The sequence below is a fragment of the Cyanistes caeruleus genome, chromosome 8, assembly GCF_971803275.1.
Source record: "Cyanistes caeruleus chromosome 8, bCyaCae1.hap1.1, whole genome shotgun sequence".
Classification (NCBI taxonomy): Eukaryota; Metazoa; Chordata; class Aves; order Passeriformes; family Paridae; genus Cyanistes; species Cyanistes caeruleus.
The window spans coordinates 14470226-14493609 of record NC_141708.1 but is presented as its reverse complement, the minus strand read 5'-3'; the positions used below and the strand labels follow the sequence as shown (position 1 = coordinate 14493609).

At 44.4% G+C, this 23384-nt stretch overlaps 1 protein-coding gene across 3 annotated transcripts in view; it reads left to right on the top strand.

The window, feature by feature from the left end:
- Positions 1-5073: 5073 nt before the first annotated feature.
- The window catches only part of ENTPD1 (ectonucleoside triphosphate diphosphohydrolase 1), a 33451-nt gene continuing 15140 nt past the window's right edge, over positions 5074-23384 (top strand). The window contains exons 1-2 of one of the 3 annotated variants that reach the window (XM_086899357.1): positions 5074-5207; positions 5608-5792. Coding sequence is in view for 1 of the 3 variants with exons in the window: in XM_086899356.1 (XP_086755482.1) it covers positions 5971-5986 (16 nt within the window). In the remaining 2 variants the exon portion in view is untranslated. Of the gene's footprint in view, positions 5208-5607; positions 5987-15320; positions 15531-15643; positions 15774-23384 lie in introns of those variants that run through there. The other 2 variants (XM_086899359.1, XM_086899356.1) reach the window with 2 other exon arrangements.

Below are 23384 nucleotides of genomic sequence, written 5' to 3'. Positions count from 1 at the left end.
GTGTCATGCACAAGAGTGCATGAAATAACCTGAGCAGAAAGAGCAACTGGTGTTTTGTTAACCACCAGTTAATGAGAAATATTCATTAACAATAATATGTTATTGTTAATGAGCAATAACATGTTCCTTTTCAGGACATACTTTTTCTTTTTACACTAAGTCGTAGATCATATAAAGACTAACTGTTTTTACTTTTAGTATGTTAACGTGTCTTTGTAAAGTTAAATAAAGTTAGTAATATAATCTTTAATGATATTACGAGACTCATATTGAAAATACGTTGGATCTATAGAATAAGGCACTGCAAACATGTTAAAGTTCTTCACCTAGTAGATAATTTGCTAATGAATATGTAAATTAGGTGGGCAATTTAAGGTGTTAGAGAGTAAGACTTTGGTACTGCTCCTTTCAAATCACATGTCAGTGCCATCATTCATACTGAGGCTGAGCATGGGAAGTTGTCTGCATGCTTTGATGAAATTCTGTGAATTTTTAACAAAAAGAGTGTTAACTTATTTCATTTATTGTAAAAAATATATAATTTTTCTTCAATAGTTGAGACTGTATAGAAAAACAAACCTAGCAGAATAACTAGAAAATTGATTCACCTCTACCAAGACACTGGAAATTTTTTTGCCAGTTTCAAGGGGCATTGTTAATTCTGTGTTAGCAGTTCTGTAGAGATCATACAAACACAGTTGAGCAGTTGCTCTGAAGATATCATCTGAGCACAATTATCCCTATATCACAAAAATAATAAACAGAGATAAGCAAATCTCCATGCAGGGATCAAACCCACAACCTTAGTGATTTTAGTACTGTGCTTTTAACAGCTGAGCTGAGCTAATCTCAAAGTGTTAAAGGTGATACACAAGTTTTGGGTGACAATGCCTGTGAACAGTGGTATAAAGACAGCATAGGGACCTTCTCTGAAAGGACAATTAAAAATATTTAAATCAAGACAAGGAAGCAAAATGATTGAAAGGAATTTAAATGCTTTTCATAGACAGTGCATTTCATAAGTTTAAGGCTAAAGAGCAATACTTGTTTGCAGCAAGATGAAGCTGAAGGTCATCTCGTCTTTTAACCTAAACACCAGAAGAAGATTCTTTTTCTTTCCCAAGAATGGCATTCTTTAAAAGTGATGTTCAGTGCACTGAGATCCTGTATAGTTCATTGCTTGTTTGTCTGTTTCCTCAGGAGTCGTCCAAGAGGTTTGCTTTACACAAAGGGAGTGTTTGGAGAATCTAAATTAAGCATTTGAACTTCAACTATTTAGAGGAACCCGGAGATGTGGGGAGGACTTGGCCTACTGTGTTGTGAAAACTGTCAAGTCTGAGGTGGTTGCAATGTAGGATGAGTGGGCCAAGGAGCTGGAAGCTGTAAAAAAAAAAAAAAAAAAAAAAAAAAAGTATCTGGCACCAGGAATGGTTTTGGTTATCTGTCTTTTTTTAAATGCCTGGCCCCTCTTCTCTGCCTTTCTTTCCAGAAGGAAGTTGTCATAATCTCTTGGATTACTGTCCCTTTGCAGAACATTCTCTGGTCCCAGCAGTTTAACACGTTCACTGGTTTTCTGGGGACCTTTGTCATTTATGGTTTTAGAGACGCTGGGCGTGAATCCTGTGCACCTTTGCTGTCCCTTTTCCCAGGGCTGATGCTGCTCAGCACTGACATGATCTGTTATACCACTGTTCACAGGTGACATGATCTGTTATACCACTGTTCACAGGTGACACAAGCTCTTATACCACTGTTCACAGGTGACACAAGCTCTTATACCACTGTTCACAGGGGACACGAGCTGTTACACCACTGTTCACAGGTGACATGATCTGTTATACCACTGTTCACAGGGGACACGAGCTGTTATACCACTGTTCACAGGGGACACAAGCTCTTATACCACTGTTCACAGGGGACACGAGCTGTTATACCACTGTTCACAGGGGACATGAGCTGTTATACCACTGTTCACAGGTGACACGAGCTGTTACACCACTGTTCACAGGGGACATGAGCCAGCACACTGGCACTGAGTGCCTGGGAAAGCCCAAGCGCTGCTCAGCCCATCCCTTACTCAATGTTTACCCTTCTTGAAGCTGCCACTCCCCCCTGTTGCTTAACCACACGGAATGATAAATTGTAACCTAAACACACAGACTCAGGCCCCTAAGCAAACACAGGCTTCAATATTGTTGAGCTTGGTGATGGGATAGACTGCTTTCATTTAAAATATTTCAGATTCCTTCATACCAGTTCTTTCTGTGAGAACAATTCACTTGTCCATCTAATGCCTATAGGTTTGTTTTCAAGCTCCCTGACTCTCTTTGCCTATTGATGTTTCTTTTACCCATCACAAAGACGAGAGGTTCTGGATTCCAGCATCATCATCTCAATCCCATCTCCTGGTTTCTGGAAATGAAGCTAAAGTGCTAGTGTTCAGTCCCTCTTGCTCCTTTCCTGAGTCCCAAAGTCAGCATAGCTCATCTGCAAAATAGCAAATTCTAGAGATCTAGGAAGTTGCATAATTTTAGCCACAAACCAATACACACACAAGTTGTGTAAATTTAGAGCAAAATGACTGTAAATAAGTTCTTAATGTGGCTAGAAAGAATATGGATATTTAAGATTTTTTTGTTCTTCCAGCTTTGTTCAGGATGCTCGGTTTTGTCCTAGGAGTAGAAAAGTGGCACTCTGGGGTTTTTGCTATTTTTACCCCCTGCTCAAGATGTGTGGAAACTACATCCTGAGTTCTCTGGTTTCCTCTTTTTATTTGTGCTTCAAGTTTCCTCCTTAGCTGTCTGGAGTCTTATCTGAGTACAAATGCCAGCCTCTGGCCTCCGGGGCTGCTCTCTTTTTTCCTCATTTTGTTTTCTTATGGAAATGACTGCGACACAGAATCTGCCTTTTGCTGGTTTGTGTATTGCAGGCAGAGGTTTCCCCGAAGGCAGGAGGATCAGCAGACAGAAGCAAACTGCTCTAGCAAATGTGGATCTGACCCTCTGTGGAAGGGGAATTCTGCATCTCATGCCACATGAGGCGAAAAAGTCCACTGGTCCCTTTAGGCTGTGACAGAGGATGGGGAAAGCGTTTCATCACTGTCTCTTACACCTAAAATGAACGGCTGCAGAATAGTGTGTAACGCCACCATTTCCTGATCTTGCCTAGTTGTGGAATACTACTCAAAAGTGCATCAGTCCATCAGTTAAAGTAGATCATTCTCAACACAGAAACCTGTTCCCTGCGGCTCTGTGAATGGCCTGGATGTTTTTAGGTGTAGAAGACCATCATTGTTCACAGCAATTCTTCCCCACAGGGCCTTCATGTTCCAGGTAACAACTTCCTCTTGTGTGAAAACATTCTTTGTGTTTCATGGTCACTGACTGAGAATGCATTGCTCTTCCCCATAGAAGTTTCATGTGTCTCAGTTTGAAAGTGAACTTTCAAAAGAAAAAAAAATAAACAAAAACCTGTCACTGGCAGATTGGTAGAAAAAAGCTTATTGTGGTTTGTCAGGTACATTCAAAGGACTTGAAATACATGGCTCTGGACATCCTAAAAGGTGTTCAACATGGTGTGAAATCATATCTATTTTTCTCAGAGGGAAGCTTGTACGTATTTTCCACTTGTTAAATTTGGATTTCTCAGCTCACAGGTGAGGTCAGCTGACTGAGTTTATTGAATTTCTGCCCATAGAGACAGTGAGTCTAACACAGCACTTGAAAAATCAGTCCTAAATTCCAACTATTTTAAAAAAATACTATTCAGTTGAGCTAATTTATTCAATGAGTGGCATTTTTGTATATATTTGGTTTATTTCCTGTCATGATACAAGCAAGTATTCTTTAGGGAAGTCAGTATGTAAGCTGGTACATAAGGAATCATAATTTTTCCAAGTTTTTTGGGGTTTTTTTAAGTATTTCTTGCTGATATATCTGTGCAGTTGATATTTATTATAGTGAATCATTTTAAATGTGAATTTATTAACTAATCATTGCAACAACTACACTCCTATTTTTTTTAAAAATTGATGTTCGAGGTGACCAACAAAATTAGTTCTGCCATTCTAAACCATCTAAATATGTTGCTGTCTTATCACTGGAAGTAAGATCAGTTCTCTGCACTTCCCAGGCCGATTTTTCTCATTAAGATGACAAACACACAGTGTCTACCTTAATTTCATGAAACACTCTTCCTTGATCTTTTGAACCAACACTGATAGAAATTCACAAAGAATCTAATCACTAAAACCTAAATTATCACAGAATCACTAGCTTGAGAGAGACCTTTCTGATCATGGAGTCCAACCAGCCCTAATACCTCAACTAAACCCTGGCACCAAGTGCCATATCCAATCTTTTTTTAAACACATCCAGGAATGGTGACTCCACCACCTCCCCAGGCAGACCATTCCAGTACTTCATCACTCTTTCAGTAAAAACCTTTTTCCTAATATCCAACCTGTATTTCCCTTGGCACAGCTTAAATTGTGTCCTCTCATTCTGTCAGTTGCTGTCTGGGAAAGGAGACTGACTCCCATTGACTGCAACCTCCTCTCAGGGAGTTGTAGAGAGTGATAAGGTCACCTATATTGTTTTATTTCCCTGTTTTCCTGTTCCCAGGAAGATTGTAAATGGGATGTTGTCTTACCAGTTGGAGTAATACAGGCTCAATAATAATACAGGTCAATGTTTGTTTGTGAATGAGAAGGAACCGATCATTGTTTGTGATAGGCTGCAGAAACGGATTTGGATGATCCATGTCCAGGAGTCATTCTCCAGGTCCTAGCATCAGGATCCTGCTTTTCCTGTCTCTCCTAGAGGCAAGAACTCTGGAACCTGGTGGTAGGTGCAGAGCTGGATGGTGTCCAGGCACAGGGAGAATGTAAAAGTGGCAGCTCTGAGAGGGGAGCAGGTTCTGGCACAGGCAGGGCAGAGCAGCTGGCTGCAGGATGTGGTGGCCGGTGCTCCAGTGACTTCTCCCCTGGGTTACCAGCAGGGAAGATGCTGAGAAGCTGGTGTCTGCTCCTCTGAAAAGGAAGTGAAAGAGCCAGGGTGGTTCACTACTTCCTTTGCAGTGGGAAGCTGACAGCTCTGTAGGCAGCAGCGTGGAGGCACTTGTGGTTCCTGGAATGGGACTGAATGTCATAAACTATGGAGAGAAGTTGCTGAGACTCCTCCAGCACTACCCTGTATTTCTTATTTGTGGTGAGTCAGGGATAAAAAGTGGTGGAGGGTGGGATCCCTTCAGGCCTTCCAGGCAAGAGGTCTAAAATTGTTCACAGCAATTAATTAAATTGTGTCTTTCACGAAGTTCCCCAGGAGATGCAGCCAGAGGTGTAAGTTCACTCTATGGGACAGGTAGGTGAAGGAAATGGCTTATCAGCAGTTATTGCAACTTTGTCTCCTTTCATGATTTGGATGAGTTTTTTCCTGTGCCGGACCTCAGATCTAGAAACAAGGAAGGTCATCTCTTCTCTGGACACTTCCTTTCGTGTACCTCGCTGGCATGGAGCGTATCTTCTCAGCCTCGTGCGACTTAGGAAAAAAGAAAACAAAAATCACAAAAAAAAAAACCCAACCCTAACAAAATTGTTTCTCTCTGCAGCCACGATGTCCTTCTGCCCCCCCGAGCCAGGGAGGCAGTCCTGCTCCAGCGCCCTGGTTCCCCCGGGCAGCCCCGGGCACGCAGCGCTGCCCCGGCCGTGCGGGACCCTCCGGCCCGGTGGAGAAGTCCGAGGCGCTGGAAACGTGGCAGCTCTGAGGCGATCCGTGCTCTGAGTGAAACAGGAGGTCAGTCTGCAAGTTACACGGATTGAGTCATGTAGAGTTTAACCCCTCCCCTCCACAGCTAACGACCACTAAAGCGCCCGTTTTCATGAGCACCTCTCACTAAGGCAGCTCGGAGCCGGCAGAGGCTGAGAGAGGAAGGAGGGGGGAGCGCGGGAGGAGGGAGCGAGCACCGGCACTGATGGACGAGCCAAAGGGTAAGGACAGAAGCGAACCACCGCTCTCCGAAAGCAGCCCTGATCCCCGGCCAGGGGCGCGGGGCTCTGCGGGGCTCCCCAGGGTGGCGGCGGCATCCCGCGGCCGGCGCTCGGGGGAGGCTGTGCATATTCATGAGGAGCTCCTTCGGGATGTGCCAGTCAGGCGGGAGCTGCGGCTGCGGCATCTCCGGGCGGCGCGTCCCTCCCTCCCTCCCTCCGCGCCCGCGGAGCGCTGCCGGCGGTGGGAGCGGGCTCCGCGGCGGGGGCTCGCCGGGGTGGGCGCAGCCTTGCCGCAGTCCGCCCCCGGCTGACATCATCTTCCAGCCCCTGGACTCCCCGGTCGCTCCCGAAGGGACAATGCCGAGTTGTGACCGGGGAGCCCGGGCGGGGGGCCGCGGCTGCTCGGGGGGAGCCGGCGGTGGCGGCGGGCCGGCGGTCCCGGGCGGTGCAGCGGGGCGGGCGGGAGCGGGGGCTCGGAGCCGGCGGCTGCCTGAAGTTTGTCGGCGTCAGAGCGAGGGATCCCCTCGGCGCGGCCGGCAGGAGCCGGCGGGGAGTCCCGGCTGCCGGCCGAGCTGTGCCCGGGGCCGGCACCGAGGGCGAAGGGGGCGGGGAGGGCAGGGCAAAAACTCGGTGCGAGTGTCGGCAGCCCCCGGTGCGAAACAATAGCTCCGGGCATGGAAGCGGAGCAGGGAGAGAAGGGCTCTCGGTGCCTGAGCTCGGAAGAGGAGGATTCCCCAGCCGGCAGCCCGGCAGCCCTCTGGCCTTAACTGCGGTCCTGAGGAGCGGGGCAGGGGCCCGGCAATAGCCGCAGATGCTTATTGCACCGTGATTTTTCTACAAGATACGTGTCTTGTACTTGGCTTTGCCTTTTATAATCAGCTGACACGGTGCACGTAGCAGCACTAGTCACAACGTTTGGCAGAAACATTTCCTAGTTTAGTATCAGCTTTTTTCTCTCTGGGTGCCTTTCCCTGTGTTTACAGCGCCTTCTGCAACACGGTCCGTCTTCCCGTGCTGCTGACAGCGCTGCGCTCTGTGCGGGGCTTTCAAACACAAAGCAGCAACTCGGACAAACGCGCAGGAGGCAGTAAACAGGGAAAATATTTGGGCAGATAGTTTCTTGTCCAGTACCAGGTGGAAGTCTCTCATTTATCATCGTTATGACAACGGGGAAACAAAGTGTGTTCTCTTTTTTTCCACCTAGAATAAACAAAATGGTAAACTAGACCTTTCCAGTGTTTTATCTTCATAGAATGTAATAAATGGCATTTGAGGGGAAGAAGCGTTTTCTCAGTCTGACGTACATCAAAATTTAAAGCAAAGACTGGCAGAAGGAGAAGGTTAGCTCATTAGTTTATGCAGTCATGAGTGAAGCTGGAAATATTTGGAGATAATTTGCCTCTGTTGAGGAGGGAGATAAGAATAGCTTTGAAACCAGTCTTTTAAAAGTTTCATTCCAAAAATGAAATATAATGCTTGAACAGAGATGTCTTTTCTAGTGGGTGAGGAATCACAGGGAAGAAACTTGGATAATGAGAACTGATTTAGGAAAAACGACCAAGTATGCCTTCTTTTAGAAAGTGGAATTTTAAAGAGACAGAAGGAAACCAAAGGAAACTGACAGTGCTCAAGCCAATTGCAGGCGAGGCAATGATGGTTCTATAATGGGCCAACCCACAGAGCGTGCAAGTCTTGCAAGACCCTATAGGGAATTTGTGCAATAAATAGCAAGGAATTGCATTTCATCTGTGTGGAAAAAGAAACCACCACCCTGTTTCTGAGAGCGTGTCTTCGCAGTATCTTTACCAGAGGCAGCAGCCAGTGGGTTCAGCACGGAGCAGTCTGGGACAGGTGGAATCAAGGTTCCACCTTGAAATGAGGCACAAATGCACACCAAGGGCATGTCCTTTCATCAGAAAGGAATTGTTAGGAAGTGCTTCTGTAAGACACCTGTTTCCCGTGAACCATGTCCACAGGGACTGTAATTAATGCCTTTGGAACATTACTCTTCAGTTTCAGGAGGCTTGTTTTTAAATACTGATACTGGCAGCTCTGCTTTGAAATTTGGATCAATATGCTAACATGGCCACGAAAGAAATTCTGTTTGGGATGTTACATAGCAACAGGTTAATTCATTGGTCACTGAATACTTTCTTGGGCAGTAAGCACAACAACCAAAAAAATACCTATTACTAGAAGATACATGGGTATGCTTCAGCCTGGCAAAAGCATGACACTGATATCATGTAGACAGCAGTAAAAAGAAATAAACCTTATAAAATTTATCTATTTTAACATAAAATGTACTCATGTAGTAACTCTGATTTGGAGGTCTCTATATACAGAGAGATTAATTAATAGCTGTCTGATGACTGTTTTCTATAGATCGTTCCAGCATGAAACAGTAATAAAGCAAAATCTGACAGGGGAAAAAAAAAAAAGAGTAAAGGAATGTGAATGGAAAAATCACAAATTTAAAGAAGACATGTTGAGCAGCACATCAAAACCAAGAATGAAGATTACTTTGATTTGTTCATTCAGGCAGTGAAGGCAGCAAATAGAAGTTCAAACAAGTAAATTAAAAGGAAATGGAGAAAGAGGAAGTGGAGAACATCTGATGGAAAACATAGACTCTGAATTGGGGAAGATTATTTAGAGAAAGTAAAGATGCCAGGGGAGATTCTAAATTTATCAGGGCCAAGCACAATTCAGAGGCATTTAGTATGCCTTTGGAACAAAATAATGTGTATAGATCTATTACAAGATCATTATGGAGGTGGATAGGGCAAGATATTAATGACAATGCAGGACAAAACCAGAAAAGTGTTGGTTAAATATTTTTCCAAATTTGGGGAGGAAGGGAGGAAATGAATTCTGATATGAAAGAATATTTCATGGATGTTCATGGAAGTAGTTTGTTTTGTAGATTAATATTTTGGGATCAATAAAATTTAACAACAGTTTGAAATGAAATGTGCCTGATACTTACTGAGAAGATCAATATACAGTGATGTTCATTTTCAGCAAGCTGGAACACTATTGATATCCCTGCAATGGGAAGAATTCTATTGTTCACCCACAATCCCAGCAGTATGATGGTGGGTATTCTGGAGAGCTATTGCCAATTCAGTTTGACATCAGTTTTATACAAATTACTGGATAGATCTCCTCAGTAACCAAGTTCTAATAGCTATCTTGATTATATTCTTTTGATTTTGTAGAGAATAAAACTTATCCAAGTAACTTTCAGAAGAATATTGTAAAAATGGGTAACATTGTCAGAATGGATAACAAAATGAATGCATCAAAAAGGAAATTGCTCATCCCAGACAGAAGCAAGTTCCTGTGGCCCCCTCAAGTGAGCAGATTGATCTGCATCCTAGAATGGAGATAGTCCCACTCACAAGAGCCTGCAGCAAGAACTTCAAGGAATATATTTCTCTTGGGTTGGGACTTGGCTGGAGAATGCACTTAGAAGAAGGAATGTTTCAAGGGAAGTATTTCAAGTACTAGTAGCTCTTTTAATTTGCCTTCTTGAAGGCTCTTCTGTTTACACAATAAGTCAGCTGACTAAAAAAATAGGTGTCACACAAGCCTGGTGTGATTCCCATTTGGAAAAAAAACAGGCTGCATTTTGTCTTATGCATGTGAACACTGATTGAAGTTCTAGGGAAAAAATAAGTATTCTTAAAAGCTGTGTGGCTGTTGAATAAATCTGGGCTGTAAGTTAAGGGACTTCTAAAGCCTGACTCTCCTGACAGTTAAGAACCACTACACAAAAGGGGAACTGGAAGAACTGAATTCCCTGGGTGGTATTTGACAGCCATGATCTGGATTTTAAGTGTAGGACTGGGAAGGCACTGGTCCTTTATTTTCCAGCTAATTATTTGCACTTGTTTTATTTTTCAGAGAAAAAAATGTGGTTGAAAAGAGTAAATATTAATACCTTCCATGTTTAAACTTCTTCACAATAGATGCTCTTCTGATGTTGTTCTGATTGCAAAAGTCTCCCTATGACTCTCTAGCAAAAAATGAACTAATGGATTAAGACCTGGATAACAATAGACCTCAAAAATAGTTATCAAAGGAAATAATCATGAAACAGCTGTGTTTTCAGAGGTATTCTGCAAGAGGCCTGATGGCATTAGACATTTCCAAGAGTGATCTAAAAAACATAAAATCATTACTGATTTGCAGATGGAATTTGTCAATGCTAGGAGGACCAGTACAAATACCAATTAAGTCAGAGGAAAAAGTCTAAAGAAGCCAAGAGTGGTTGGAAAGATAAAGAGCAAATAAAAGGCTTTAAGCCAAGCTTGTAAAAGTACAGCTAATGTGACTTTGTGAGGAAAATTGGACATTCAAACACTGAATAGACCAGAAGTTTTTCAGACAATATTGTTCAGAAAAAAATATGTAGAGGTGTGTGTACGTATGTGTATGTCTATAAACAAAAATATATATACATATATATGTCTGGGATAGCCATAACTCAGAGGTTTTGGGTTCTTCATTACCATGGAGGGAGAAGGTTGTCCTCTAGTCAACCTTATTGTGACCACTGCCATCTGTTTGTCCCTTGACTCATAATTACTAGAAACATATAGAAAACCCTTGAGGAATATCTAGATGAGAAAGAATAAATTTAAGAGGCTCAAGACCTAAAAGCAAAGGCTTACAGAAGCTATAATAATTTATCATCTTTTTGGTTTTACCTAAATTGCATAATCGGCATAGTGTAGTGCAAAAGTATCATGCTTAGTTACATTCCTTCTTTTCCTTAGACATCTTTCCACCTGTGGATTTGAGAGCAACTAGGAGATTAAACTTTTAATAATTAATAAGTTAATACCCTCTGGGTAGGTATTTTATACCTTGTTACTAGCCCAGTGCTCAGTAACAGTGTTCCACAGAGCTGGATGTGGTTGGAAGTGTGTTGAGACAGGAGTTGAGTTCTCAGCTTAGGAAACATCTGTTCAAGGTGGTTAGGATATGGTTAAAGATGAGAGTGCTTAGGCTGAACTTTGGGATGAAGTAGGTGATACTGAAATTACACTGGAGAGACACCTCATAAGGGATTAGTGTTGCTTGAGACTGGTCAAATTTAAATCATAAAATTTTAGATCATGTTCACAAGAGAAGCACCTCAATTGGTTTTCTGAAAGCTGAGTTGGATGTGGGCTACTTATAAATCTCTATTATTATTCTGTCATCTAGGTGTGAGAACTGGCTTTAAGTTTCAACTCTTTGGAAACCTCCCTTTCCTGGGCAGAGCTGAAGGTTGATGGCAGGCATTTCCATCAGTGTCTCTTAGTCACAGAGCTGTTGCCTGAATGCTCACACTGAGAGCAGCAGGGCCTAAGGGTGCACTTCTACAGCTGGTGTCATTTGATATAAATCTTGCTGCTGAAAAAGCAAAGGCACATGTCCTTGTCTCTAGCCTTGCTCTTTTTATTCTGTGATAACTTTCAGCTTGTCTAACTTGAAAGTCAACACCAGCCCAAGCGAGAGAACAGAAGGAGGGTAAGGGTAAAAGTCACTTTCATGCAAGTTATTGGGAGGTGCAGGAGGAAAATTCTCACTGCAATGCAAGGAGAGACACGAAACAAGCCCTGTGCTCTGAAACACTGCATTAACAGTACAAATTAAGAAATGAGTTAAGGGGAAAAGTGTGAGAGACCAGATGGAAGAGAACGCAGTCGGCTAAGTGCACACTGAACAAATTCATCTGCTCACATCATCTCATGCATTCGCTGCCCCCAAATGTGGAAAATGCTGCAAAGATCTGTTTCCCAGCCTGCTCTCTGGGCTCCTTGTCCCTGTGCCCCCAGTGCTGCACTGGCTGTTCACACTCAAGGGCGATGCAGGCACTGTAATGGTCAGTGCCGTCACTGTTCTCTTGGTGCTCAGCCACCACCTGCGGGGCCACAACTCTGCCTATTATGGTTCTTGTCTGAAACCTTTGGGGCCCATATTTGTCCATTCCAGCTTGGGAAGAGCTTTCTGTGAGGATCTGCAGAGCTGCTTCACTGTCTTCCTTTCAAATTCCCTTTGTGCTGTCCACATAGGGATGGAGTTTCTAGCATGAAGAGACGTGCATCCATCTGTCTGACCCGTGCTGCTCTGTCCTCCCTTGTGACCTTCACCCAGCTGAATGCTACATCTCTTCTGACCAAAAAGTAACCCTTACAGGGTAACTGGCTGATTTATAGGCTGAGTCTTGCACCTTTGAGTAAACATTTTAATGTTAATTAGAAGTTAAAGGCTCTTAGTTTGATTTGTATTCTCCCCTCTCTTTCTGATCCTCCTGAGAATCTTGGCCCTGATCACAAATCACGGTGAATACCAGAGTGTTCTTGATGGAGAAGATGCAAAGAAAATGGACCTATTTTTACAAAAGAATGAGATTTAGTTTGTTTTTTCGTTAACTGTCTGCAACCTCTCAGCCAAAGCTCAAACCATCGCTGGCCTTTGAGCTCTGTGTGCTGACTGGAAAAGGTGAGTCAGCAGCTCAGGACTCAGAAACCACTTCAGCCTCTCAGCTGGTTCACAGCACTGTCACAATCACACACTGCTTGCAGGGCTCCCGAGACAGAGGAGAGACAGGAGAGGCAGGTTCAGCTGCTGAGGTTTCTGATGTTCACCAGAGGTCACACTGCAGCTGGGGGCAGGGGAGGCAGCAGCATCTCCACCTTCCTCCCTGGGCTTAGCAAGAAGGGGTAGACTCCTCCAAAAGGAATTTGGAGTCCCTTCAGTACAGCTAATGGATGGGAACATCCAGAGTGCATGGCAGAGCCCAGGGAGCAGGCATGCAGAGGGAGGAAAGGTGGAGCTGCTTTGTGCAGGGTGGGTTTGGTGGTGGGGACAGGTAAAGGAGTGGGATTTGTTCCTCTGCTGGAAACTGTCCCTTCCTGCTCTTTGCCAGAATGGGAGTGGGCAGCTCCTGCCAGGGAGAACATCTGCTCTTAGCCACAATCAGCCCCTAGCTGCTGGCTCCAGATTCTTTTGGGAAATGCACTGGAAATCTGCAGTTTTGACTAGAATTGAATGTTAATAAGTTGATCTAAAGCTCCTATATATTTAGTCTCACTTCATCAAAATAATATAGGAAGCTTACTGTTTGTCAGCTTTGAGACTGCAGTAAACATGAACACAGCGGAAGCCAAAATGAACTTTATTCTGGTAAATCTAGTGGTCAGGCTCTTGTTTACAATACTTAGAAATACTGCTGTGACCAAAAGCACGAAAGCCATATGGAAAAGAAGAAAATAATGTTCTGGCAGGGTTCTTTAGAATTCATTCTGTCATTAACTAAAGAGAATTAGGACTGTATGTGAAATGTGGAACTATGGCATAAGACAGAGGAAGGATAGTCCCTTTTTGTGGTAGAGCAAACAGAGTACTTAAGTAAACTGAAACTAAACCCCTGCATTTCATCTTAAAAATAGTGGTTTACAATAGAACCTGGCCCCATGCTACGAACTCCTTGTTAAAGACAGTAATTTCACAGTTGCTTTTTAGGTTACAAAGCGTGTCTCAGCTACAGAGACTAGTAATTTCTCTACCAATTTAAGAATCTTCAGTCCTGTGGCCACTTGGCACCTAAGAATGTTAATTGGGTCCCAAAGGCCTTGCTGGGAATAGATGTCCTTCTGTAAATAGGGATTTGGAGAACTTCTTTTGCCTCTCTATTTCTTAGGAGACTGTAACCATAAATTTACACATCTTGGGAATTTTTGGTGTGGTGTAGCAGTTAGTCTTTAGTTATTTGGCATCTTTATAATGTAGTAATGAATTCTTTAAATTCTGCTGGCTTCTCCTTCTTCCATCCCTGAAGTTAGTCTGCAGGAAGAAGACACAGAGCATGCCTTCATTCCTCTGTGGGATTCTGATGCCTGTGTTTCTCTTGTCCAGCATGTTTCTTCTAACCTTAATAACATTTTCAATTTTTATTCCCTATTTTTAAAGTTGTAGCAGAACTACATAGAAATTGTAGCATGAGTCATGTGTGTACTATACTGGCCCATGAATCTCCAAACTGATGTTAGTCTGGCAGAACATCAGAGAATATATCAAAATGATGGAAGATGAATTAAGGACTAGCTGTAGCCAAAGCGTGCTGTTCTCTCCCTAGACCTTGGGAATTCTGCCTCTCTGCAGGAGGGAGTGTTCTGCAATCCCTGGTCCATGAGAGCTACCCAGACAAGTGGATGAGGTGGTCCCCAGGGCCACCCAGAGCATTGGGATGTCTGCTGCTCTCTTATGCTTTTCATCAGCTGGGGGAATAAGGCCAGTGGCACTGATCTCTGTAATCTCCTTGGCAATGTATGGATGAAAAGCACTGTGTCAAATTTAAGTGTTTTGAGTTGTTATCAGGGAAAGGTTGACAAAAGTATGGTGGGGCCTCCAGCATTACCTGTTTGGTGTCAGTTTCCCATATGATGTGGACAGACAGCGCTGCTGAGAGCTGGAGTCAGCTGTGAAAGCCACAGAGCCAAGGGGAGCCTGGAAATATTGGAAAGGAGTGAGAGAGTCCTGGCCTTGTTTGGTGTTTGTGTGCTGGGAGAAGGACTCATAAGAACATGGCATGAGGAAATGTGTGTGCAAAAAGCCTCCTTACGTGTGCTGTGGTTCTGCTCTGGGATAGCTGCAGCTGTCCTGTCTCACAGGAGCTTTATGGGAGAAGCTGAGGTTGATGCCTTGCCCTGCAAGGCTGGATATGGGAACAGTACCAGGTCTCAGCAGCACTGGTGACAATGGTCTCACCCTGTACTGTCACAGGGAGCTGCTAAGCAGGTGAAAACAGCTGAAACTAAGCTGAAAACAGCTCCAGCTCTAACATTGTCCATGAGATCTTGGTTATAAATTACTTAAAATCCTCTGTGGTGAGTCTGGTGACACCCAGGGACAGGCTTCATTGCTGCTCTCCAGGATTTCAGCATCCTCCAACTTCCCAAAGACTGCCACTGCTGCTGTGCCCAGGAGTGCTGTGCCACAAGCTCCGAGCAGGAGCCTGGCTATGAGCAGCAGAGCTGCATGGTTACCACAGCAGCCCTAAAACCTACTTCCTTTGCTGCTGTCATAACCTAACCAAACCAAGGAGAGCTTTTCCCAGCTGCAATGATGGCCTGTGAAAACACACCATGCATAAGGCAGGCATGCAGCTGGAGGAGCAGAAATACTGCAGCTGGCCTGGAGGAAATGTGAATGAAAATAGGTGTGTGTGTGTGTGTGAGACAGAAGAAGCAACAGATCAAGGGATAAAAGAATGGTCTGTATTGATAACCAAGGATGTGACTGACTGCACTAAAACTGGGTAAGTGCTGAAAACTGTGTGACAAGTCTGGCTGCCTGTGCCCTGATAAGCCTCACATGGATGGCTTGTCAGGAAAAGGCCTGGGTGCTGATAAAGCCACAGTGCAGACGAGTCCTTGGGGAGCAAAACTGCTCAAATAACAGACAGATCACAGTAAATCCTCAGCACATCTTCTGTGCAAGTTGTCCTTCTCCTCTCCCGGCAAGCAAACAGACAGTGGGAGCTAAGGTACCCAAAATGAGGGGGGTGGGGGGAGGAAAGGCACTGAGCAGCCACTTCTTCTAGATAATAGGGATTTCCAGGAAAAAGGATCACCCTGTGGTAACCATTAACTCCTGAAGATGGCAAAACCTGCTCAAGAATTTGGAGCTTGTCACTGAAGAGGAAGCTAAGGGGTGCATTGAGGATTTGGCACGCTCGGTCTCGTCTCACACAGGATCCAGCAGGAGCACCTCGGCGAGCTTGGTGCCTGTGAGTACAGGGCTGGGAGTGAGCATGGCTGAGAAAATGGGACCAAAACAGTTATTCAAAATGAACATCACCTTCCTGTTTCGTAAGGTCATGCACTGTTGCTGCATTAATTTGCTGTATCATAGCCACATTAAAAACTTCTCCATTCTTAAACAAAGCTTTCACACCTTTTTTCATTTACAACTGGTAAGACCATCAGAGTTTAAGAAGCTTTAGTTTTGGTGTGATCAGTGTAGCAAAAAAATAATCAGGCCTAAGTTGAGCTGTAAGAGGCTCTAAGGGCTGAAAAATACTGGATAAAAATATCAGGGGAAACAGGAGGGCAAGGAAAGTTCTCAGATGCTTTCAGTGATGGCAAGTGCAAAACTGAAACTACTCCTAAGCACTCTGACTTCACCATTCCCACCCAAAGCAAGTTGACTTCCCACATGCCTGCGTAAAGGATGAGCAGGTCGTGGCCCGGGAAGAGACCTACTGCCGAGGGGCATCCGAGGAAGACTGCTGGGAGCCCAGCCAGTTTATAAATGGATTTAAGGCTAGGGTTCCCACATCCTCTCCGTGGAGACAGTCCCAAAGAGCTACTGTACACCTCCTATTTCTCCTTCAGCTGCTAGCTTGCATTTCCATATTCCACTTCTCTTTAAGTGAGCCCCATCTCTTTGGGATCAAGTCCTGATTTCCATTACTGTTGTTGGCCTTATGAGCATCTGAAGTTTGAGTTATTTTTCTCTTGTTTCTCTTTTTCTGGGTTTAATTGTTTCCTGTATAAGATGGTGGTTTCCATAGATACCTTGGACATGGTTTATCTCTCCTTCCTGGACATACAGTTCCTCCCAATGAATTACACAACAATTTGCCATATCTGCTTGGGGCCTTGGTTTCTTCATCCATATCACTGCTTTACTGAGCATTTTAACACTGTTGTTCTAGCATGTCATCTTGACAAGCTGCCTTGTTCTCTTTACACAACTTTCAACCCACATGACGGAACTCTTGTCCAGCCAGTTTTAAATTAAAAAATGGTACATTGCATGTCTATTTTAGGGTTTTGTACTGATAATTGTTGGAAACTTTAGCTCAGCTTTTCTCTGCTATGGGTAACTGTTAAACAGAACAGTGTTTTGTTATTTTTGTTCCCCTCCCCCCCCTCCACCCCCTTGAGAAATGTTATCAAAGAACAAAGTCTGGCAAAGTATTCAGGATTGGTATGCTCCTAAATGAGAGCTGAGATAGCAATGCCATTGGTCTTTCAGACAGCTCTAGCGTGAGTTTTCTCTCTTTATCCTGTCTCCACCTTGTCCCAGAGGAAAGCATTTGTTTCTGGACTACAGAGGTAGATGCTAACGTGAGTCACTGCTTGGTATTTAGTGGTAAGAAATTTAAGCACTATCAGTGTCCCCAAATGCTAACAGAAACAAAGAAAAATCTGGATATGGTGTAGGTTAGTGCTTTCTTGGGTGTATTTTGCTCTTGTCAGGCTATTCAACGCACAAGTGGGGCTGTTCTGCTGATTCAGCATCACAAGAAATGATGCCAGGGCAGCTCCAGGCCACACTTCAGGAATTACAAAGGAGACCATTAGAGTCACAAGTTTTCTCTTTAGCTGGTTTATAAATGGATTTGTTTTCTTTCTTGCTCATTTGTCCCAGAGCTGTTAATAAATAACCTTTTCAATGTCCCTGCTCCTGCAGGAGATGTGAGAAAAATGTGTGCTCATGTGAATTTGCTGCAAGCTCTGCAGCTGGGCTGGAGATCCTGTGGCTGGAAGGTTGGCTCTGGCTTGAGCTTGGTGCCTCCCATCCCAAGCCAGGAGGAGAATGGTGCTGAAAGAGGCTGGGGAACAGAGTGGCTCCAGGGAAGGAGCAGACCTGTAGCTCCTTTTCTCACAGGCCCAGGGTTTCTGGACAGAAGGGTGGGCTGCTGTGACTGCTCCCCTGTGCCCATGCTACCTTATCCAAAATATTTCATGTTTGTATTTTGAAATATTTGAGGCAAGAATAGTGGGGAGAGGAGAGATTAATGGAGACAACACAAATTGAAAACCAAACTGTGTCTTGATTATAAATGGGTTTCTTTTCCTGAGCCTAATTCTTCTCTCAGGATTTACTGCACAACCCAGTAATAAGTAATCTGAACTTTAGAGATTAATAGCATCCTGTGCCAGCCCATTCATCCAGCAAAACTCCCTTGCTGTTTTGTTGCATCTCAGCATGAGGCTCCAGACTTTTCGAAGTGCTCCTCTGACCATGGAAATTTAGATTCATATTTACCTTATTTCCTTCGTAACTTCCAATAAGCATTTCTTCTCTTACACTCAGGAACTTTGTCAAGGCCTGTGCCCCGCAATAGCCTTTGATCCCATGTTCCTTACCATTGGTTGTCACTAAAAATACCAGAGGGTAATTAGTTTCCTGCTATTTGAAATGGAAATTGTAGCAGCATGAGGAACAGAGAATTATATTCATGCCAAATATCATGAGCTGAATTCTCTTCATGGTTTGTGGGAATCCTAGTTATTAAAGCTGACCTCTGAGAAATCAGTATATTTTTCCACAAGGACTAGACAGTGGATGTGTTCCTCAGCAAGAGAAAAAAACAATTCCAGCTGTTCCCTGGCCTGTGCTCTGCGATGAGGAATGGAGATCACAGTGCTGACAGCTGGAGGTAAAGGGGTGAGTTGGGAAGAGCTTAAGCAGGGCACTGTCCTTTTAAATGCATGCAGCCCTAACCCCGGCCTGCTGAAAGGAGGCAGCAGGGCTGCTGCCCTGCCTGAACAGCAAGGGATTCAGGCATTCAACATCTGCTAGGATTGGGTGCAAAGGGAAGCTCCCTGCTGTGTTCTCAGATGGATGCTATGCATGTTAAGGGAGGAAAAGATCACTGGGTACCTTATGGGACTGAGAAATGCTCATCTAAGACAGCAAATAGAAGTGCTGGAAATTGCAGTGTTAAGGGGTGGCACAACCTGGGTATAGGCAAAATCCCAGGCACAATTAGGCCCTGCAGCTTATGCCCTCGCATGTGGGACTGCTGTGTGTCGCCCTGAAAACTCAGCTTCTGAGCTTGCTGACATGGTTTGCTAAAGACTTTCCCAGGACATAGATATGTGTACATGTCTTGTGATGGGCATCTCTCATGGCCAGTGCAGTGGGAAAGTGTTATCCTGACCATCCAATCCCTGGCTGTGGTCAGAAACCTATAAATCCTGGCAGGAAAAATAAACTCTCTCTTGCTGTCACCACACCTCGAGCTGTGTCCGTGTGATCTATTCAGCACCAGCGGCAACAGCTGTGGAATGGGCATCACCCAGGGGCCTTGCCAGGGGCTCTGCTGATGCTGCCCCAGCTTGGAGCAGTGTTTGTGTGTCTGTGATGGGTCTCCAATGGTTTGTGGTCCTGAATGGGAAGTGAAACTTCAGGAGAAATTTGCTTTTCTGTGCAGAAATCGTCGGGCAGCTCAGACAGCGGCTCCACATGCTGACATGTGGCACTTTGGGCAGCTGGGCTGTTTATTTTGGAAAGCAGGGAAGTGAGCCCCTGAAAGTGGTAATGTTATTCAACACACAGGGCAATCCCAGGAATCTACAGTTCAGAGGAAAACATCCTTGAGGTGTGGTGAGAGGCTTGGTGGCCTCAGCCCCTTCAAGGCAGGAAAGTTGTCAGTGGAGAGGGCACACAGGAAAACGGGTGACTGCTGGGGTTGCATTTTGACACCACTGGGAGTCAAAGCATGCCGGGTGCAGAGCGAGCTGTGGGTGCCTTTGGGTCTCTTTCCTCTTCCGTCGTTCCCCATCAGAACCTCCCGTGGGGCGTTGCAGCATTTACAAAGCTCAGGACCTTTTGTTCTCCAGGAAGTTTCTGAACTTGCTGGCCCAACGTGGGTGTTGAAGGGGGGAGTGGTTGTTCTGGAGGCTGTTTCCTCTCTTTTTTTCATGAAAACTTGTACATCCCCCTCATGTGTGGGTGGTTGATGTGACACGGGAAAGGGTGGGCCGTGCTGGGCTGGTGATGTGACTCACACATCACCCATCTTCCAGTGTAAGCAGTGGTCCTGCTGTCCTCAGGAGCAACAATAATTAAATAGTTGTACACAACAGCTGCCTGGGGCTGAACTGGGAGCAAGAGACCAAAGCAGCTGAAGGTTAGTGCCTGTCACCAGCCAGGATGCTGGAGACAGAGAAGGGCATGGCTCTCTATACAGAAACAAGAAAAGCTGATGTGATACTGGATTTCAGTGAAAGCCAAGGCAATTTCTCAGAACTGAGGGTGACCAGCTCACAATTTGCAATGCATAACTTCCAGCTCAAGAGAAATGTATTGTTGACCCCAGTCTCAAGAGAAAAAGAGGAATTATTATGAGAGTTTTGAATTATTATAAAAGTAATGCACACTTATTATATGTCAATAATGTCTAGTAGCTCTTAAAAGAAATAACATCACAAAATAAAAAATACTTGTGCTGAATCAGCAGAGTATTTCAAATGTGGAAATAGGAATGCTAATAAGAAGCAGACCATTCTCTTCTTATTTCATTCCACAAAAGCCATAATCCAACTGTTGAAATTCATGTTCATTTGAAAATAATAAAGTCTTTCGAAGATGCATATTCAGAAGCAAAAATTAAGACAAAACTAGTGCAATTTTAAAGCTGGAAAATGTAAAAGATGGTCAAAAGAAGCATAAGGAAAAAATCACGGCCCGAGAATTAAGAAGAAAAAGAATGTAAGGATCTTGAGCACAAGTGGAAGCCTGGCAGCACTGTTGGGCCATTGCAAATCTGTGTATTCAAACTATCAATGATGACAAAGCTGAAAGGTGTCTGTGCTTGATGCATCATTCTTTACTCCCAAAGAAGGCAAACAAATGCCTTCACATGTGATAGTCAAGCATATTCAAGCAATAATTTAGCTGGTAAGCCAGGGAGGAGGGGAAGTCCCCTGAGCTCACTGGATATTTTTTAATGAAACTTTAGGCTTTGTGGCCAATGGCAATAAATCTTCTGCAGTTAAAATATAGCTTTGATGGCTAGTAGCAAATTGATACCAGAGGTTTCCTGACAGGAAACTGATGTAACTGCTAACAGTTTTCTGATTTGAAAAACCTCTTTGATGTGAGAATCATAAAGAGATGAGTATGAGGACCAGTAGGATACAGCCTTAGAAGTCCAGTAAACAGCATGTAAATGTGAAAAATAACTATCCAAAGGTCATTGTGTCAGCAGTATCCTGCCACTTGCTGGTTGTATTTAAGAATACCGAGTATCTGGTATTGCTGCAATGCAAGTCAGAAAAACATCTTCCTGCAGAGAGATGATTTAATGAGCAGGCATTGGGATGAGTTGGTGGGGCCGGTGTATAACACCAGGGAGGTGGGCTGGGAGGGTGGGAGGGGGAGTGAGTGCCTTGCAGAGAGCCAGGGAGGCTGAGCACCATCCCCAGCTCTGCGCCGTGCGAAGGTCTCTGACAGGGGAAGCTGCTTGGTGCACGGTGAGTGGGGCACTTGTTGGTGTGGCAGCCTGGGCCACTGGGGCTGATGGCCAGAAGCCCTGGACATCACCTCTCCAGCAGTAACTCTGCACTGCAGGGCCATGGGGCACCCTGGGCACAAAGCCCCTCTGTGCTGCAGGCAGCTGTGCAGGGGACAGGAGGGTCAGCCTGCTCCTTTGTGTCCATCTCTTGCTACTACTGCTCAGCTTTTGCTGACCCCAGCACCCAGCAGCTCTCCAGGGTTTCCAGGTGCTTTTCTTTTTTCCAGGAAAAGAGGGCTTGTTCGATGTGTCTGGTGCAATTTCCCAGGGCTGTATTCCAGCCACAACACTAAAAGCAGCAGAAGGATGAGGTGCTCCCACACCAGGCAGCGCTGCACACATGGAGAGCATACAGCAGGGTGCCTGAATGCCATCTGAATGAGACCTGGAGCTTTGCTGGGCAAAGCAGAGAGCACCTTTGTACAGCTGCACCTGTATCCCACAGGGAGAGCACATGGGCTGCACTGGCTTCACCAGCAGCTTAGGAGTGCTTTATCCCTTTCTGCTGACTCCCCTCCTTCTTAAGCAAGGAAACAGAACTGGGAGAAAATCCAGGAGCCACCCTCATCCTGAGGAGGGACTGGCTACACCAGTGCTGGCAGATAGAAATGTCATTTGTCTGAAGACAACTAATGAGCCTTCTTTGCTCTTCTTTTTTGCTAACTTAACAATTCAGTTCCCTCAGTCTTTCCTCATAGGTCAAGCTTTTAGGCTTGTGATCTTCCTTGTTCTCTTCTGGAGTTTCTCCAAGTGGTCTACATCTTTCCTGAAAGGCAGTGTCCAAAATTGGTCATAGAACCTCACAGGAGGATTTACCAGCTTTAGATGGAGGGAAAGATTTGTATAAACTGCGATAGCTGTTTTCTCTGGAAAAGCTACTTAACAGATTGCTCACCACCCTGTCTTTGGGTGATGGCTCTTACTTATATGTCATATTTGCTGTTGTCCTTAAGTGAGTTAGATGTTTTCACCAGGCTCTCACCTATTTGTCAAATTTATTTTCAATTCCAGTCCTACGTGTCAGTGTGCTTTACTCCCAGCTTGGTGTTGTCTCAGATACAGGCACTCTCTTTATCTTCCAGCTCACTGATGCACAGCTATGTGTGCACGTGGGACATTTCAAGCTGCCAAGCTGTATAGCCTAAATTCATAGGAGTCTGTGGGGTTTGAGACATCTAGGGATGCATGATTTCAGTATCAAGTATCTCTGAGAGACAGCAGCCAAAAAACCCATTATACTGTTTGGATTATCAGTTTCACTGACACTTCAATGTTTGTACTTCAGCACTTACAGGTATTTCATCTTGAAAAATATAACCCAGTAAATGTGTATTTATTATTCTGTGTAGCACTACAAGGAGGGGCAGAGATCACAGCAGTATTTAGGCCACAGTCTTTGCCATATGAATAATTAAAATTTGGAGCAAACTCTTCCACACTGTCCCATATAACAGTTGTAAAAGTGATGTAAAATCCTGATCTGGAGCTTGAATTCTTATTTCAAAACGCTGAACATCTTGTCCTGATATTTTGAAATAAAGCCCCTTAAACCAAAGCCATTGGCTTACCGTATGTATGCTCGTATGTAAATTCTAAGACAAACCTGAGCTTCTTGACAGCCTAAGAAAAGACTTTTCCAATATGCTGGCCTGAAGCAGGTGGTTTACATTAATTTACAGCAAAGTCTTCCTAGGTAACTTGGATACAAGCATGCTGAAATGAAAAAGGCAGATGAAGAATGAGTAAGAAGTCAGTTTGGGACAGGGAAAATTTCATAAAAGGGTTAATAAATGAAGCAGTGTGGTTCTTCTAAGTGTTTATGGACTCAGATTTTTGGTTGTGGTGAGTCTGAAGACAGGAGTGCCTTTTGGGTAATGTGCATCAAACCCCGAACCCCACAAGTTCAGCAACCTCACAGAGCAATCTGTGAGGTAATTTCAGGCAATTCAGCCTGAAAAACTTCATGACTACTGAAATCTCATTTTCACTCACCAGGAGGATGATGTGTGTGTCTCCTCTCCATGTTGAACAGCAACACTGACTGCTCCCATGCCCTTTCCCTACCATCACTGCCAGCAGAACTCC